The 15,619-nt window shown below is 51.9% G+C and overlaps 1 protein-coding gene across 1 annotated transcript in view; it reads right to left on the minus strand.

The window, feature by feature from the left end:
* LOC147114404 (15-hydroxyprostaglandin dehydrogenase [NAD(+)]-like) overlaps positions 1-2,626 on the minus strand; it is a 78,130-nt gene extending 75,504 nt beyond the window's left edge. The window contains exon 1 of the mRNA XM_085996080.1: positions 2,459-2,626. Within this exon, the coding sequence (XP_085852206.1) occupies positions 2,459-2,551 (93 nt within the window). The 5' untranslated portion in view covers positions 2,552-2,626. The remainder of the gene's footprint in view (positions 1-2,458) is intronic.
* Positions 2,627-15,619: the final 12,993 nt, after the last annotated feature.

Raw genomic sequence — 15,619 nt, forward strand, 5'->3', positions numbered from 1 at the left:
CTAAGTACACTTCTACAGAAACATAAAACACAGCCTCTCCAAAGCAGGTCAGGTCAGGTCATGTTGCTGTCCATGTGCCCAGTTTAGTCGCCTGGGATTCAGTCTCAGGATCTCACTCCGGCTCCTCCGCCCAGGTAGAAAGTTACAAATACTCCCAGCCTGCATCTCGCACAAGCCCCGCCTGTTCATTGGTTAGGATTAAAGGTTAATGCTCTTAAACAGCCCGTGATCAGATTCAGGCTGCACAGAAATCATGAACTTTTGTACTGTGAAGACATAATTGCAGCACTAGAACTGAGAAAAATCAAATGAATTCCATCCCAACCAGCTCATAAGAACATAAGAACATAAGAAATAGGAGCAGGAGTAGGCCAATTGGCCCCTCGAGCCTGCTCCGCCATTCAATAAGATCATGGCTGATCTGATCCTAACCGCCAATCCACTATGACAGGACTATCTCCTGAATCCAACAGAATTAGACACACGAAGCAGGAGCAGGATCAGGCTACACGGCCCCTGGGCCCGCTCCGCTACCCACAGGGCCATGACCGATCCGAACCTAGACTCATGTCCAAATTCCTGCCCGCTACCCGTAACCCTTAATTCCCTTTTCTTCTAGGAAACTGTCTATTTCTGTTTTAAATTTATGTAATGATGTAGCTTCGGCAGCTTTTTGGGGCAGCATATTCCATGGACCTACCACCCTCTGAGTGAAGTAGTTCCTCCTCATCTCAGTTTTGAAAGAGCAGCCCCTTATTCTAAGACTATGCCCCCTAGTTCTAGTTTCACCCATCATCTGGAACATCCTCTCTGCATCCACCCGATCCAACCCCTTCACAATCTTATATGTTTCAATAAGATCGCCTCTCATTCTTCTGAACTCCAATGAGTAGAGTCTCAATCTACTCAACCTCTCCTCATATGTCCATCCCCTCATCCCCAGGATTAACCGAGTGAACCTTCTTTGTACTGACTCGAGAGCAAGTATATCCTTTCTTAAGTATGGACACCAAAACTGTACGCAGTATTCCAGGTGCGGTCTCACCAATGCCTTGTACAACTGAAGCAATACCTCCCTATTTTTATATTCTATCCCCCTAGCAATGAAAGCCAACATTCCATTGGCCTTCTTAATCACTTGCTGCACCTGCATACTGATATACCTATCAATTCCTCCAATAAAAGGCGAAGAGTTACGAAGGTGACTAAAGGTTTTTATTGACTAAATAACAGAGCCCACTCTCGTGGGTGATCCGATCCAAGCAGGAGGAATACCAGCCAGTCGCTCACCTTTATACCTGGCCTGGTGGGTGGAGCCAAGGCGGAGTCGGCAGTGGTCATCCCAGGTATAGCAGTGTGGCAAGAGGCGACCTCGTACCGTGATACAATAGTGGTCAGTGATACAGTTATAACGAACAGTGGTGAACAGTGCTAACTACTAACAGTGATACGATAGTGAACGTGGTTTACCACACATACTAACCTTTTGAGTTTCGTGCACCAGGACCCCCAGATCCCTTTGTACTTCAGTACTTTCCAGTTTCTTGCCATTAAGATAATAACTTGCTCTACGATTTTTCCTGCCAAAGTGAATAACCTCACACTTTCCAGTATTGTATTCCATCTGCCAAATCTCTGCCCACTTGCTTAGCCTGTCTATGTCCCCTTGCAGGTTTTTTATGTCCTCCTCACTCGCTACTTTCCCTCCCATCTTAGTATCATCTGCAAACTTTGATATGTTACACTCGGTTCCCTCCTCCAAATCGTTAATATAGATTGTAAAGAGTTGGGGACCCAGCACTGACCCCTGCGGAACACCACTGGTTACTGATTGCCAGCCTGAGAATGAACCATTTATCCCAACTCTCTGCCTTCTGTTAGATAGCCAATCCTCTATCCATGCCAGAATATTACCCCCAATCCCATGATTTTTTACCTTACGCAATAATCTTTTGTGTGGCACCTTGTCAAATGCCTTTTGGAAGTCTAAATACACTACGTCCACTGGTTCACCTTTATCCACCCTATATGTTACTTCCTCAAAGCTCATTCTAGTCCAGACCCTGATCAGTTCACAGGTTGACCTCAGCTAGCTCCAAAGGTGAAATCAGAGTAAGAGGAATGTGTACCTGGAACACATTGGGGGCAATTTTAACTCGTTGCCCCAGGCGGGAGCCCCGGGATTGGGCGGTTCACTGGATTTACACCCGCTCGTTATTATTCCCCAATGACTGCAATGGAGACTAACATCAGGTCGGGTGTCACAACAGCGTGGCTCCTGATTTCACCAGATTCCCAACGGGCGGATTAGGTTAAGATTCTCCCCAGCGACTATGAAATCTCTGAGACTCAGCCCGTTTCCGAATCGGCCGGAATTCCCCACAGCCTGGGATGTGCAGCATTCACACACCCAGCTTCCTCCTGGATCCTGGACTTACAGAAAGCAAAAACACGTTACCTTAACCCCATTCTTCAGCAATATCTCACTGATTGCTTTCCCAATCCCCTGAGCAGCTCCAGTCACCAACGCAACTTTTCCCTTCAGGTCCATTCTGGAGAAATAACAGCGGCAGACTTTGCTCTGCGACTGTGTGTAAAAGTTCAGCGAATAGCTGCCACCAGTCAGAGGCAGGAGAAGCTGAGAGATATATATAGAGAGAGAGAGACCGCCCACTCTCCTACTCTGATCAATCAGCATTCATTCCTTCCTCTCATGCACCACCCTCAGCTCCCCAACCTCTCACAACTCCTTCGGCGTCCCTTCATGAGCATTCTTGCACCCACTTTCCCATCAGTACATTGACAAAGCTCAGCTCTCCCTCTCTGCCTCCTCGACAATCCAACTGTCTGGATGCATCAACATTCCCTTCAGCTTAGTGTTGGCAAATCCAAAGCTGTCCGTTTTGGGTCCTGTCAGACCTTTATGCCTTTGACCTTAACGTCTCCACCAGCCTCCCTGGCCACCACTTCAGTCTCAGTCAGGAGAAGCTGGAACATTGTGCAATACTTGACCCGGAGACCAGCTTGTCCCTGTAGGAGTTCTCCTCTCTCTCGTTCACATTACAAGAAGGTCAAGGGAGACACTCTAGTTATTTTCTAACTTTAAAGAATTTAAGTTGAGAGTTTTTACCAGAAAGAAACTAGTAGCTTCTCATATAACCTTTTCCATTGAGCACAACTCAAGCCCAAAGGATTAAACAAGTCCTGTCCTAAACCATCTTGTTCCGACATCACATGTGTTTCTCCTGGAAACCCTTGCACATTGGGCTGCTTTATATGTTTGTCCTTCAACATCTGCTGGAGAACATCACGCTATATTTCACTTCTAACATTAAAGAATTCCTTATCAGTGCCTCAGGTCTGCTTTCCTAATCCTGCAACGGCCAGCACTGTTTCTCATCAGTGACTCAGGTTTTGTAAATTAAAACAGTCAGTCTGGCTGAAATATCCTCCCTACTGACTCAGCAAAACCACATCCTGCTGTAAGAAATAACTGTTAGATTCAAAGATGGGTTTTAATTCTTAGAACAGAGACAGACAACATGCAACCGGGAACAGAGAGCAGAAAGGTCAGCAAGGTCGATATCAAGCATCAAAAGACAAATAGAATGATAAGGGAATCGTAAAATGCAAAACATCACAGGGTGGTGGGATAATAGACAAAAATAGAGCCAAAAAGTCATAAAATGTCCTTAAAGAAACATAACAAAACATTCCTCAGAAAGATAAGAGGGAGGCTTCATCAGCCAGGCAGAAAGGGACGGCGAGGGGGCCTTCCCGCTTCACAATTGGACAATAGGATGGGGATCAAATGACTGACACCAGGTGATTTCCAGCCCACCAAAATAACTATAAATATAGACGACCGAGAGAGGAAATCAGGCAGTCAGGGGCGAAGGATTCCCCGAGGTGGCCTAACACCTTGGTCAAGTTTAGCCTCTGAGGTGGCTGATGGCCTAACACCTTGGTCAAGTTTAGCCTCTGAGGTGGCTGATGGCCTAACACCTCCAACAGCTTGAGAGATGACCCAACGGAAGTGACCACTGCAGCAAACTGCAGGAATCCACCCAATCCGAGACCACCTAACTGCCTCCTCATCTGTCCGGTCATGGCATTCCGATTCGGGAGTCGGAGATCACTCCTACTGTCACGGGTTGTATGTCTATTATACTCGGCTTAAACCATATGTAATATCTGATTATGCTTTAAAACTGTAGCTCTTTAATAAAAGCCTTACAACTTCTAAAGCCCTGTTGGGTAATCTGTGTGAGCCTTTGATCCTGAATCTTAGATTGGTGTCAGAAGTGGGATCATGGAGTTAGGAGTTATAAGGTTCCGGTTGGGATGACCAGAGGGACCGGTCAAACACGTGTGATCGTTGCTTAGACTGTGCATAGTGTTTTTTTTCCCTGAAAGAAGGGAGCGGTCCGGTCGAATGCACGTGATCGTTGGTTAGACTGTGTATAGTGTTTTTTCTCTCTGAAAGAAGGGCGCGGTCCGGTCGAATGCACGTGATCGTTGGTTAGACTGTGTATAGTGTTTTTTCTCTCTGAAGGAAGGGAGCGGTCCGGTCGAATGCACGTGATCGTTGGTTAGACTGTGTATAGTGTTTTTTCTCCCTGAAGGAAGGGAGTGGTCCGGTCGAATGCACGTGATCGTTGGTTCGACTGTGTATAGTGTTTTTTTTCTCTGAAAGAAGGAAGTGGTAAAGAGCTTGTTGAAAGTTAAAACCAGAAATACAATGGCGTTGGCATAGCACCGGGAACAGTTGATAGATAGCCTGAAGGAGGTAAAGCATAAAGTGCAGGAGAGAGGGAGAGATAAAGAAGGAAAAAGATCTAATTTGCAGGCTAACCAATCTGAAAACTCAGCAAAGGAAGGGAAAAAACAGGGATTTGGAAAGCCAGGAAAAGCTGCTGAGACACCGATTTAAAAAGGGGAAAAAAAGATAAACTTCATGTTTTACTGACATGGAAGTTATTAACATCTGTGCCGAGACAAATAAAATACAAGATTGCTGAGTGAAAGGAACCTTAAAAAATTGCTAGAATTTCAGTTTGTATGAAAATGTGTGTTAAAGTGTGAATGTTTTCCTGACTATGAATGTTTAAGAAGTTACAGTATTTCTTTTGTCTGAAAAGTCTGTCTTTAACAGAAAGATTCTGTTATGTGTGTTTTAGCTCCACCCACTTCTCTGTGTTAAAAGCGTTTAAATCTTTTGGGCTAGATTTTCAGTATAGACAGTTTTGGGGCGCTAAGCTTAGCGCCCGCCCGAAGTTAGCGCCCGCCCCAAAGTAGCGCCCCGTTGCCGGAAATTCAGTGGCTTCGCCCTAAGAGGTTGGTGGAGCGCTAAAAGAGGCGTTCCACTAGTATCTTTAGGCGCTAAGCCGGCGGTGGAGAGCGCAACACCCCAGCTCGGGCGCAGCGCACGGCAGACACTCTGGTGCCAGTGAGCTCTTAAAGGGGAAGGGTGCATGTGTTTTTTTCAAAGGCAACGTCTGGGAGGATGATGATGATGATGACGAAGGAGGAGGAGGAGGAGGAGGAGGAGGAGGAGGAGGAGGAGGAGGAGGAGGAGGAATGATGATGATGTGGTGGTGGCCGGAAACATAAATACACCGTTCACAACAACACACTGGATACTTGCACACAACACATGCAGAGTGCCTTTTATAGGAGTGCCCTTTAGTTTGCGCTCCCCAGGGTGTGTTGCGTTCCATTTTACAAACGCTCTGGACGCCAGCCGCACAATGGGGCGGTCCGACTGAAGTTTGGATTCGGGGCGGCCAAAGGGCGTTGCACGAGGATGTGACGTCATTTTCTGCGCGCGCATCCGGGCGGCCGCTAAACTTTGCGCCGGCGCTAACGGGCAACTTAATTTGGGGCGGGGCGCAAACTGCGCTGCGCCCAGGCGCTACACGCATAGCGCCCGAAAATCACTTCTCTTAAGGCGCTAACTGCTGGCGCAAGCAACTGAAAATCTAGCCCTTAGTCTTTTCTTGGATTTTGGAAGTTTTAAGAATGTGCGAATAAGATTGTGCTCTAAGAATTAAAAAAAAATCTTTGAACTACAATTTGAATTAAGCTGGTGTGTAAAAACTGAGAAGAACAACAAAAAGTTTGTTTAACAAAAGATTAAGGCCTAGAAATTCACTGGCCTTAGCGCCGCTTTTGAGGCGCTAGAGGGCCTAGCGGCGAAGTTATGGCCAGTTTTGAAATTGACAGGGGCCCTAAATCGGCGTTAGGCCGGTAGCGCTGCACCGGCACCGATGACGTCATCGGTGTGCGCAGCGTCCCGGTTGCCATGGTAACCCGCCCGAACTCGGAAATTGAGTTGCGGCCGCCTCGCCCGTGGCAGCCGCAAGCAACGTTCTGGCAGAGGTGCCTTACAGAACGTTGCGCCGGCGCATTAAAGGCCCCGCGGCGGCCGGCCGCTTTCCCGCCGCCCGCCTGGCCGCAGCTCCCTCCCCGGACTTCCCCCCCCCCCCCGGAACAGAAGCAAGCCCGGCACTTGTCCGAGGTGCCGGGCTCATTTTAAAAAAGATTATCGCGGGCCGCGGCCGGGTGCAGGCAGCTCCTCCTTAAGGGAAGGAGGAGGCCTGCACTTCCCGAACCTGCTGCACCGCAGCGGGCGCCGCAGCGCCGGAATAGCGCCGAAATTCAGCGCATAGCGCCAGTTTTCAGGCGCTAACAGCTTTCAGCAGCGCCGGCAGCCGTTTGGGCGCAGAAGTAGTGAATTTTTGGCCCGCCCAGCGCGACTTAGCTCCGGCACTAACTTCCGGCGCTAAAGCCGTCGCTGCGCCAAAACCCAATTTCTAGGCCTAAGTTTCAGTCTAAGATTTAACCTTGGAGTCGCGGTTGCTATGGTGAAATCTTCTAAAGCAGTTTGATTAGATTTGTTTAAATATGAAAAACTAATTTTTCTCCAGTTATATTCAATGTTTTTACAGTATTTTGGAAAGACATTTGAAGAAAGGACAATAAGAAATATGACATACTTTACTGTTTTCTGCAAGAATGTGCTATTTTGTTTTGTTTTATCTGTTCTGTTCGTGTTCAGTTAAAGTGTGAAAACACAACTGTCTTTTTCGATTGGGAAAGTTTTTTTAAATTTACGTGAAGTAACGTAATTGCGTGCGCCTGATAACGTTTTGCTCCACCTTCTTAAAATCCTGCAAAGGAGTTAACCCTTCCCACTGACAGCTGTTTAAGTTCACCAAGCAACAACTTTAGTATGAAATTTAAAGATATTGGACATTATTAAATTTAAGTTTCTTAATTTTAAATTAATATTTCTCCACAGTGACAGAAGGAAAATTACGGCCCAGTAATTCTGGGCACAACGCGTGAGTAAGGATGGGGTACTCACGCGTGTGCCCGGAGGAATTGCCGGTTTTCAGCATGCACAGCGCATGCGCTGAAAACCGGCATTTCCTGTCCTCTGACCCAAGGGGTTAAGAGGCAGAACGCGTGCGACTGCACAGGCAGCGCGTGCGCAGTGAAATTCCTTTTTTTTTCAGAGTTGCCCGAGTGTAAAGGCCTCCGGTCTTTACGCATGGAAAAACCAAACGTAAGTACTTAGGGCTAGATTTTCAGTATAGGCAGTTTTGGGGCGCTAGCTTTAGCGCCCGCCCGAAGTTAGCGCCCGCCCCAAAGTAACGCCCCGTTGCCGGGAATTCAGTGGCTTCGCCCTAAGAGGTTGGTGGAGCGCTAAAAGAGGCGTTCCACTACTCTCTTTAGGCGCTAAGCCGGCGGTCCAGAGGGATAGCGCCCAGGCGGGGCGCAGCACGGGTGCGGTCATTTTTGCACTGACAGCAGACCCCGTGGTGCCGACCAGCTCTTAAAGGGGGAAGGGACGAATTGGTCTGCTGCCACGCCCTGCACACTGCAGCCTTGCAAAGAGGCCTCAACACTACTGCTCAGCCCCAGGGAGTCATGGCAACGCCAGAGAAGGCCCGTCAGCGTGCCCTGCGCTTCTCAGAGGGTGATCTGGACATAATGGTCACAGCTCTGGAGGTGAGGCGCAAGATCTTGTTTCCAGAGAGTGGGAGGAATCCAACCCACCACGACTACACCAAAGCCTGGAAGCAGATCGCCCAGAGGGTGACGTTCACCGGCGAGGCCCCCAGGACCCACAAACAATGCCGTAAGAAATACAACGATCTGACCAGGATTGTGAGGGTGAGTAGCCTTTCCAGTCTCCTCCTCATTCTTGCATGTACACCTGACATGATGGGCAAAGGGACCTGAAAGTCCTTTTGGCCAGCCCTCAGCCAGCAGCATTGGGACAGTCATGAGCATCAAATGGCCATTCGGCACTCTACACTTTGGCCAAGCTATTCCACCATGGGAGGCAGTGGACAGTACATCAGGGCTTCACTCTGTCCAAGCTATTCCACCATGGGAGGCAGTGCACAGTACATCAGGGCTTCACTCTGTCCAAGCTATTCCACCATGGGAGGCAGTGCACACTACATCAGGGCTTCACTGCGCACTTACAGCCCGTCCTTTCTCTTGCAGGCTAAAGTAGCGTTTAATCGCCAGGCCCGTGCCAGGGGTGGCCGCGCCAAGCTGCAGAAGCTCACTCGGCTGGAGGAGCGCGTGTGTGTGCTCATGGGAGCCCGTGTGATTGTCCCCACAGCGTGCGGTGTATCCGACCCTCCACTGCCCGGCAATGGTAAGGACCTCGCCTTTTGGCCCTCTCGCGTCGCACTGGCCCATCCGAGCTACCTCCTTTGCCACTGTCCCACCAATGCGCTGAATCCCACCAGTCCTAACTCCCTCGCTGACGCCGTCTCCTCACTCTGAAGCTACTCTTGTGCATTCCTGCTTTCAGCTGGTGACGACCAGGACCCTGAGGCTGCCAGTGACAGCACCTCCGACCAGGAGGAGGAGGAGGAGCAAACCGGACCTTCGGGGGAACAGTCACGTCCCGCAGGAGAGGAGGAAATGCTTGACACCTCCTCACTGGACGAGTGCCTGGAGGAACTGTCGCAGGGCAATGCAGCTTCTGGGACCAGTGGCGTCCAGCCACCCAGCAGCCGTGCGCGTGGCCCGCGGCCTTCCCCCCAAAGGGGGGAAGGATCAGAGGGGAGTGCTGCTGCTCGGCACACTCGCCGTCACCAACGCGGCAAGGGTCCCCTAGTTCGGCCCCCTCCTCCCCAGCGGGAGAGTCGCGACTCCAGTCCGGACACCTTCACTTCGGAGGAGGTGCGGAAGCTCGATCAGATGGCCGACGACTCGGACCGGCGCCACACGGAGCTCATGAGCGTGGTGGGGCGCATGCCTGAGGCCATCGAGTCGCTGGCGACCAGTGTGCGCGAGTTCGGGGCAGCAACTGCCGCGACTGGCCGCATGCTAACTGATGCCGTCAAGACCCTGGCGGATGTGATGCGCGCGCACACCAGGACCACAGGGCCACTCACTGCTGCCACACGCGCTGTCTCAGGCAGGCATCGCCAGGGCAGGCGCCGCGCTGGACCATCCCAGCAAGCCGGCCGTCGGCTGATTGCTGCGGATCCTGCAGTGCGGGCCCGGCCGAGTGCCACCGCGCCACAGCACCAGCCAGCGCATCCCAGACGCCAGCTGGCCCACATTGCGCCATCCGTCGCCGCCATTCCCCCTCTGGGGCGTCAAGGGCAAGCGGCTGCAGCTGATGGTGGCCAGGCTCAGGTGCGCCACTCAGGAGACGGCCCCTCGAGGCCCAAACGCCGTGTAGGCCGCCCCCCAGCGGCATCTGGCGGAAGGGCATCTGAGCCTCAGGCGCCTTCCCCCAGCCTCGCAGCAGCCACTGGGCAGAGCTTGCGAAGGAGCAGCAGGCAGGGCAGGGGAGGCAAAATGCTGGCCAAGGTCTCGCCCTCGCGGGCCACTCAGTAGAGGGTGTGGCCAGCTTTCCTTTAATATGGCGGTGGCCATCTTTATTTTGCCCATGGTTGTGCTTTTGGAGGGCTTTTTTTTTTGCGTTAGGCCGACGTTGAGGCCCGGTTTCAATAAAGGTGGAGTGGCTCCTCCCCAGTTTGTGGGAGTGAGTCGTTTGTTGGGCTTTTTGTGGGGCCCGTTTATTGTTTTTGGGGATTCATGTGGGAAGGGCTTTTCATTTTTGTGTAATAAAAAATTATCTTTATTCATGCAGTCTCCATGGTTGTTCTTCTTAGTGTTTGTTGGCTTCGCCGGCTGAGGGCTTGCGGAGCGGCTGCATTCATCTTCCCTCATGGCCCCTGGCCATTCCCTGACAGGGGGCTTAGAAGTACCGTGTAATAAGGTGGCGTCGTGCGGCCCTTGGCCCTGGTCGCTCCCTCCTGGGAACGTACTCCTGCTCCTCCTCCTCCTCCTCCTCCTCCTCCTCATGCTCCTCCTGCTCCTCCTCCTGAGGTGCTGGTCCAACGTCAGGTGGCAGTGCCTGAGTCCTGCGGATAGCCAGGTTGTGTAGCATGCAGCAAACCACCACAAATTGGGAGACCCGGTCCGGCGAATACTGGAGAGCTCCTCCGGAGCGATCAAGGCAGCGGAACCGCTGCTTGAGGACCCCAATAGTTAGCTCGATGATGTTGCGGGTGGTTTGATGGCTCTCGTTGTCGGCCTCTTCAGCAGCGGTCCTGGGCGCGCGGAGCGGGGTCATGAGCCAGGTGCACAAAGGATAGCCTTTGTCCCCGAGTAGCCATCCTCTTGGGGGAGGCTGTGCCTGGAACATGTCATGCACAGTACTCTGCCGCAGGATAAAGGCATCGTGGCTGCTGCCTGGGAAGCTGGCATTGACTGCCATGATGCGCTGCTTGTGGTCACAGACCAGCTGCACATTCAGAGAATGGTAGCCCTTCCTGTTGCGATACTGCTCGCCATGCTCCAGAGGGGCCCGCAAAGCCACATGCGTACAGTCAATGGCGCCCTGCACCAAGGGGAATTCCCCGAGTCTGGAAAATCCCAATGCGCGCTGATGCTGGCTCTCCAGGGCCATGGGGAAGGAGATGAATTGGCTTCTCCTTCTGAACAGTGCTTCGGTCACCTGGCGGATGCAGCGATGCGCGCCGTACTGGGAGATGTTTGCTATGTCCCCAGCAGCGTCTTGGAAGGAGCCGGTGGCATAGAAGTTCAATGCCACTGTCACCTTCACTTCCACCGACAGAGACGTCCTGCACCTGAGCTTTGGCCGCAGATCTCGGCGAAGCAGGTGGCAGATCTCTGCAATCACCCCCTTTCGGAATCGGAGCCTTTTAACACATCGCGCGGCACTCATGTTTAGGTAGGAGCGCTGCTGGCGGTATAGCCTGACTGGGTAAGGCCTACGTGGCCGACGCCTGTAGCCCCCTCTGCCTCTAGCCAGGGCTGCCCCTCTCACAATGCGTCTGCGAGCCCTACGGACATGGAGCTGCAGCTCCGCGTTGGCACCCCATGCAACCCCCATCAAATCCTGGCAAACACTCTAATTTCCAAATGGCCACTTGCAGCGCTGTTGCCTGAGTCCAAAAATACCTGGCTCTTGCTGCTTGAAACCAGTTAGCTATCCTCCTTGTTGTGTCTCCAGAAATGCGTTGCACAAGAGTGTTTTCTGAAAAAAGGATGGCCTTTATACTGGAGAGGACGTTCCCTTTAATTAGCGCCCCCCGGGGCCCGCGCTGGTTGTGTTGCGTTCCTTTTTCCAAACGCTCCGGCCGCCCGCCGCACAATGGGGCGGTCCGACTGAAGTTTGCAATCGGGGCGGCCAAAGGGCGTTGCACGAGGATGTGACGTCATTTTCTGCGCGCGCATCCGGGCGGGCGCTAAACTTTGCGCCGGCGCTAACGGGCAACTTAATTTGGGGCGGGGCGCAAACTGCGCTGCGCCCGGGCGCTACACGCATAGCGCCCGGAAATCACTTCTCTTAAGGCGCTAACTGCTGGCGCAAGCAACTGAAAATCTAGCCCTTAGTTTTACAGGTAAGTGGGCTTTTAGTACAATGTAGAAATTTTTTTTCCACAGGTTTATTATTTTAAGAATTTACAGTAAGGTAAGTTTAGTTTTAGACCATATTTTAAAAAATTTATTTTTTTCAAAAATTGATTAATTGTTTAAAACATTTTTTAAAACTTATTTATAGTTAACTAGCTGAAGTGCCCGGCGGTGCCGAGGGATTTTTGAGGGCATGTTGTTGTTGGAAGAGAGAGAGAGAGAGAACGACTGGGGGGAAGAGAGTGTGCGACTGGGGGGAAGAGAGAGAGCGACTGGGGGGGAAGAGGAGAGAGCGACTGGGGGGAAGAGAGAGCGCGACTGTGGAGAAGGGGGGAAGGTGGGGGGGAAGGGGGAAGGTGGGGGGGAAGGGGGAGCTGGGGGGGAAGGGTGGGGAAGGGGGGGAGGGTGGGGGGAGGGGAGGGGGAAGGTAGGGAAGGGGAGGGGGGAGGGGGAGGGGGTGGAGGGGGGGTGGAGTGGAGGGGGAAGGGGAGGGGAGGGAGGGGAGGAGGGGAGGGAGGGGGGAGGGGAGGGGAGGGGGGAGGGGAGGGAGGGGGGAGGGGGAAGGGGGAGGGGGAGGAGGAGGGGAGGGGGGAGGGGAGGGGGGAGGGGGGGAGGGGAGGGGGAGGGGAGGGAGGGGGAGGGGAGGGGGGGAGGGGGGGAGGGTAGCAGGGGAGGAATGGGAGGGGGAGGGGGAGGGGGAGGAAGGGGGGAGGAAGGGGAGGGGGAGGAGGGGGGAGGAAGGGGAGGTGGGAGGAGGGGGGAGGAAGGGGAGGGGGAGAGGAAGGGGAGGGGGGGGGAGGAGAAGAGGGGGAGGGGGGGAGGAGGGGGGAGGAGGGGAGGAGATTCCTACCAAACTATAGAACATCAGATCATATCTTCACCCTACAGACCCTAATAGACAAACATGTTCATCAAAACAAAAGCAAAATTTTTGCCTGCTTTACAGATTTCCGGAAGGCTTTCGATTCCATCTGGCATGACGGTCTATTCTTGAAACTTATTGAAAGTGGTGTAGGGGGGAAAAACATATGATGTAATTAAATCAATGTATGCAAACAATAAATGTGCAGTTAAAATTGGAGACAAACAAACAAAATACTTTTCACAGGGGCGTGGTGTGACGCAGGGCTCGCCCATCTCACTGACACTCTTTAATATTTACATAATGAATTGGCAAAACTACTTGAACAATCTACAGCACCCGGCCTCACCCTATATGAATCCAAGTTTAAATTCCTCCTCTATGCAGATGACCTGGTTCTACTGTCACCAACTAAGGAGTGTCTACAGCAGAACCTGGATCTGCTACAGTCGTTCTGTCAGACCTGGGCCCTGACAATAAACCCCCAAAAAACCAAAGTCCTTGTGTTCCAGCAAAGATCCAGACATCAGGGACCCAAAATAAATTTCACACTAGAAACAACTAAAATTGAACAAACCACTAACTACACATATGTAATGAAATCTGTTTGTCTTGATCCTGTATTCGTTTTGCATTCATGTATATTACCCTCCCCCACTGTGTATAGTTTCACTTCCTCTTTCCTGACTAACCTGGGAGGTTCCAGGTCTTGGCTCTTGGCTCCGCCCCTGACTTCTCTTACATAAAGATCCCAGGATCTGTATGACTCATTCCTGTGAACCAGTCGGCGTGTTGAGGTGTTAGCTCTGACCTTAGTGATTAAAAGCCAACTTGTTTAAGTCTATAACTTCTAGTTTTGTGGTTATTGAAGGCCCATCAACATACTTGGGCTTAAAAATCAGTTCTACGGGAAATTTTCATCCGGCTGTGAATGAACTGAAAGAGAAAGCAAGAAGGGCTTTCTATGCCATTAAAAAATCAATCCAAATAGAAATCCCAATTAGCATTTGGCTCAAAATTTTTAAATCAGTAATTGAACCAATTGCACTCTATGGCAGTGAGGTGTGGGGACCGCTAACACAACAAGAAGTTGCAAAATGGGACAAACACCCAATTGAGATCCTACATGCAGAATTCTGTAAAAGTATCCTCCGGACTCAAAGGAAAACTGTAAACAATGCATGCAGGGCAGAACTAGGCCAATATCCATTAATAATTACTATCCAAAAAAGAGCCACCAAACTTTGGAAACACCTAAAAATGAGCAACCCCCACCGCTATCATTACGAAGCCCTGAAATGCCAAGAGAGGACCATAAAGAAGAATACCCTCAGTCAACTAGTCCTGGGACTCAGTGAAGTTACTACTAACACTACTAACAATAACCAGCCCCAGGACAGTGACATCGTAACACAGAGAATTCGACCCAACACAATCGTCACTAAGCAAAAGGAAAAATATCTGTCATATTGGGCAGAAACAACAAAAACCCAAAACAAGCTCAATTGCTACTTGGCCCTAAACAGACAATACAACATGGCTGATTACCTGACCATGGTAAAGGATAGCAAACTGAGAAAAACCGTGACAATGTACAGATTTAGTGAACATAGCCTGGCCATCGAAAAAGGCAGACACAGGCAGACCCGGCTACCAAGAGAGGACAGGATATGCTCTCACTGCAGTCAGGGAGTGGTGGAGACAGAGATGCACTTCTTCACAGCTTGTAGAAAATATCAGGGCATAAGGGAGAATTTCTACCCAAAATTCACAAAAATATGCCCTGAATTCAGAAATTTGAATGATGACCAAAAACTCCTATACCTACTAGGGGAACAGAGAAATTGTGTAACCTTAGCAGCACACTATGTTACAGCTTGCCATAAACAGAGGGACAACTATTAAATCTAAGAAAAGAGTATATACAAATTATATGAATGTATATTTATACACTCAGGGATATATCTGTTTATACACTGCATGGATAGACCTGTGTTCAACCATAAATGTTTTTCGATGCTTTGGCAACATAAGATGTACCTTGTCATGCCAATAAAGCGATTTGAATTGAATAGAATTGAATTGATGGGGGGAAGGGAAGGGGAGGGGGGAGAGGGGGTGGAGCGGGGGGAGAGGGGGGGAGAGGGGGGAGGGGGAGGGGGAGGGGGAGAGGGGGGAGGCGGGGGGAGGGGGAGAGGGAGAGGGGGGAGGCGGGGAGGGGGAGAGGGAGGGGGGGAGGGGAGAGTGGGGGAGGGGAGGGGAGAGGGGGGGAGGGGAGGGGAGGAGGGGAGGGGAGGTGGAGAGGAGGGGGAGAGGAGGGGAGAGGGGGGAGGGGGAGAGGGGAGAGGGGGGGTGGGGGGGAGATGGGGGGAGAGGAGGGGAGGGGTCGGGGAGGTGGGAGAAGGAGGGGGGGAAAGGGAGGGGGGAGCCAGCAGACCCTCGCCCCTCTGCCGGCGATGGCTCCGCTGAGCTCCGTGCTGCCCCACGTACTGACATGCCGAGCACAGCGCCCCGGTCAGCCCGAGCCCCGCCCTCCCGAGGCCGGGCCTGAGGCGGCTTGAGATGGCCAATTGCGGCTGGCCAGGCCCGGTTGCCTTGGTAACCCTTCCCCCCGCTCCACCTCCCGATCTCCGGGCCTGGGCCTGAGCGGCTTGAGACAGCCGATTGCGGCTGGCGAGCCCGGTTGCCGGGGTAACCCTCTCCGCTCCCCCTCCCCTCCCGAGCCCCGCCCCCCTGCTAACCTGCGCGCTTCCCTCTGGCCGCGCTCTGTGTGGAGGTTAGACAGGACAAGGGAGGATGGGCGGCGCGGACACGATGGGCCGAAGGGCCTCT

The sequence above is a fragment of the Somniosus microcephalus genome, chromosome 8, assembly GCF_052327205.1.
Source record: "Somniosus microcephalus isolate GS21.2 chromosome 8, FLI_Smic_1.0, whole genome shotgun sequence".
Lineage (NCBI taxonomy): Eukaryota > Metazoa > Chordata > Chondrichthyes > Squaliformes > Somniosidae > Somniosus > Somniosus microcephalus.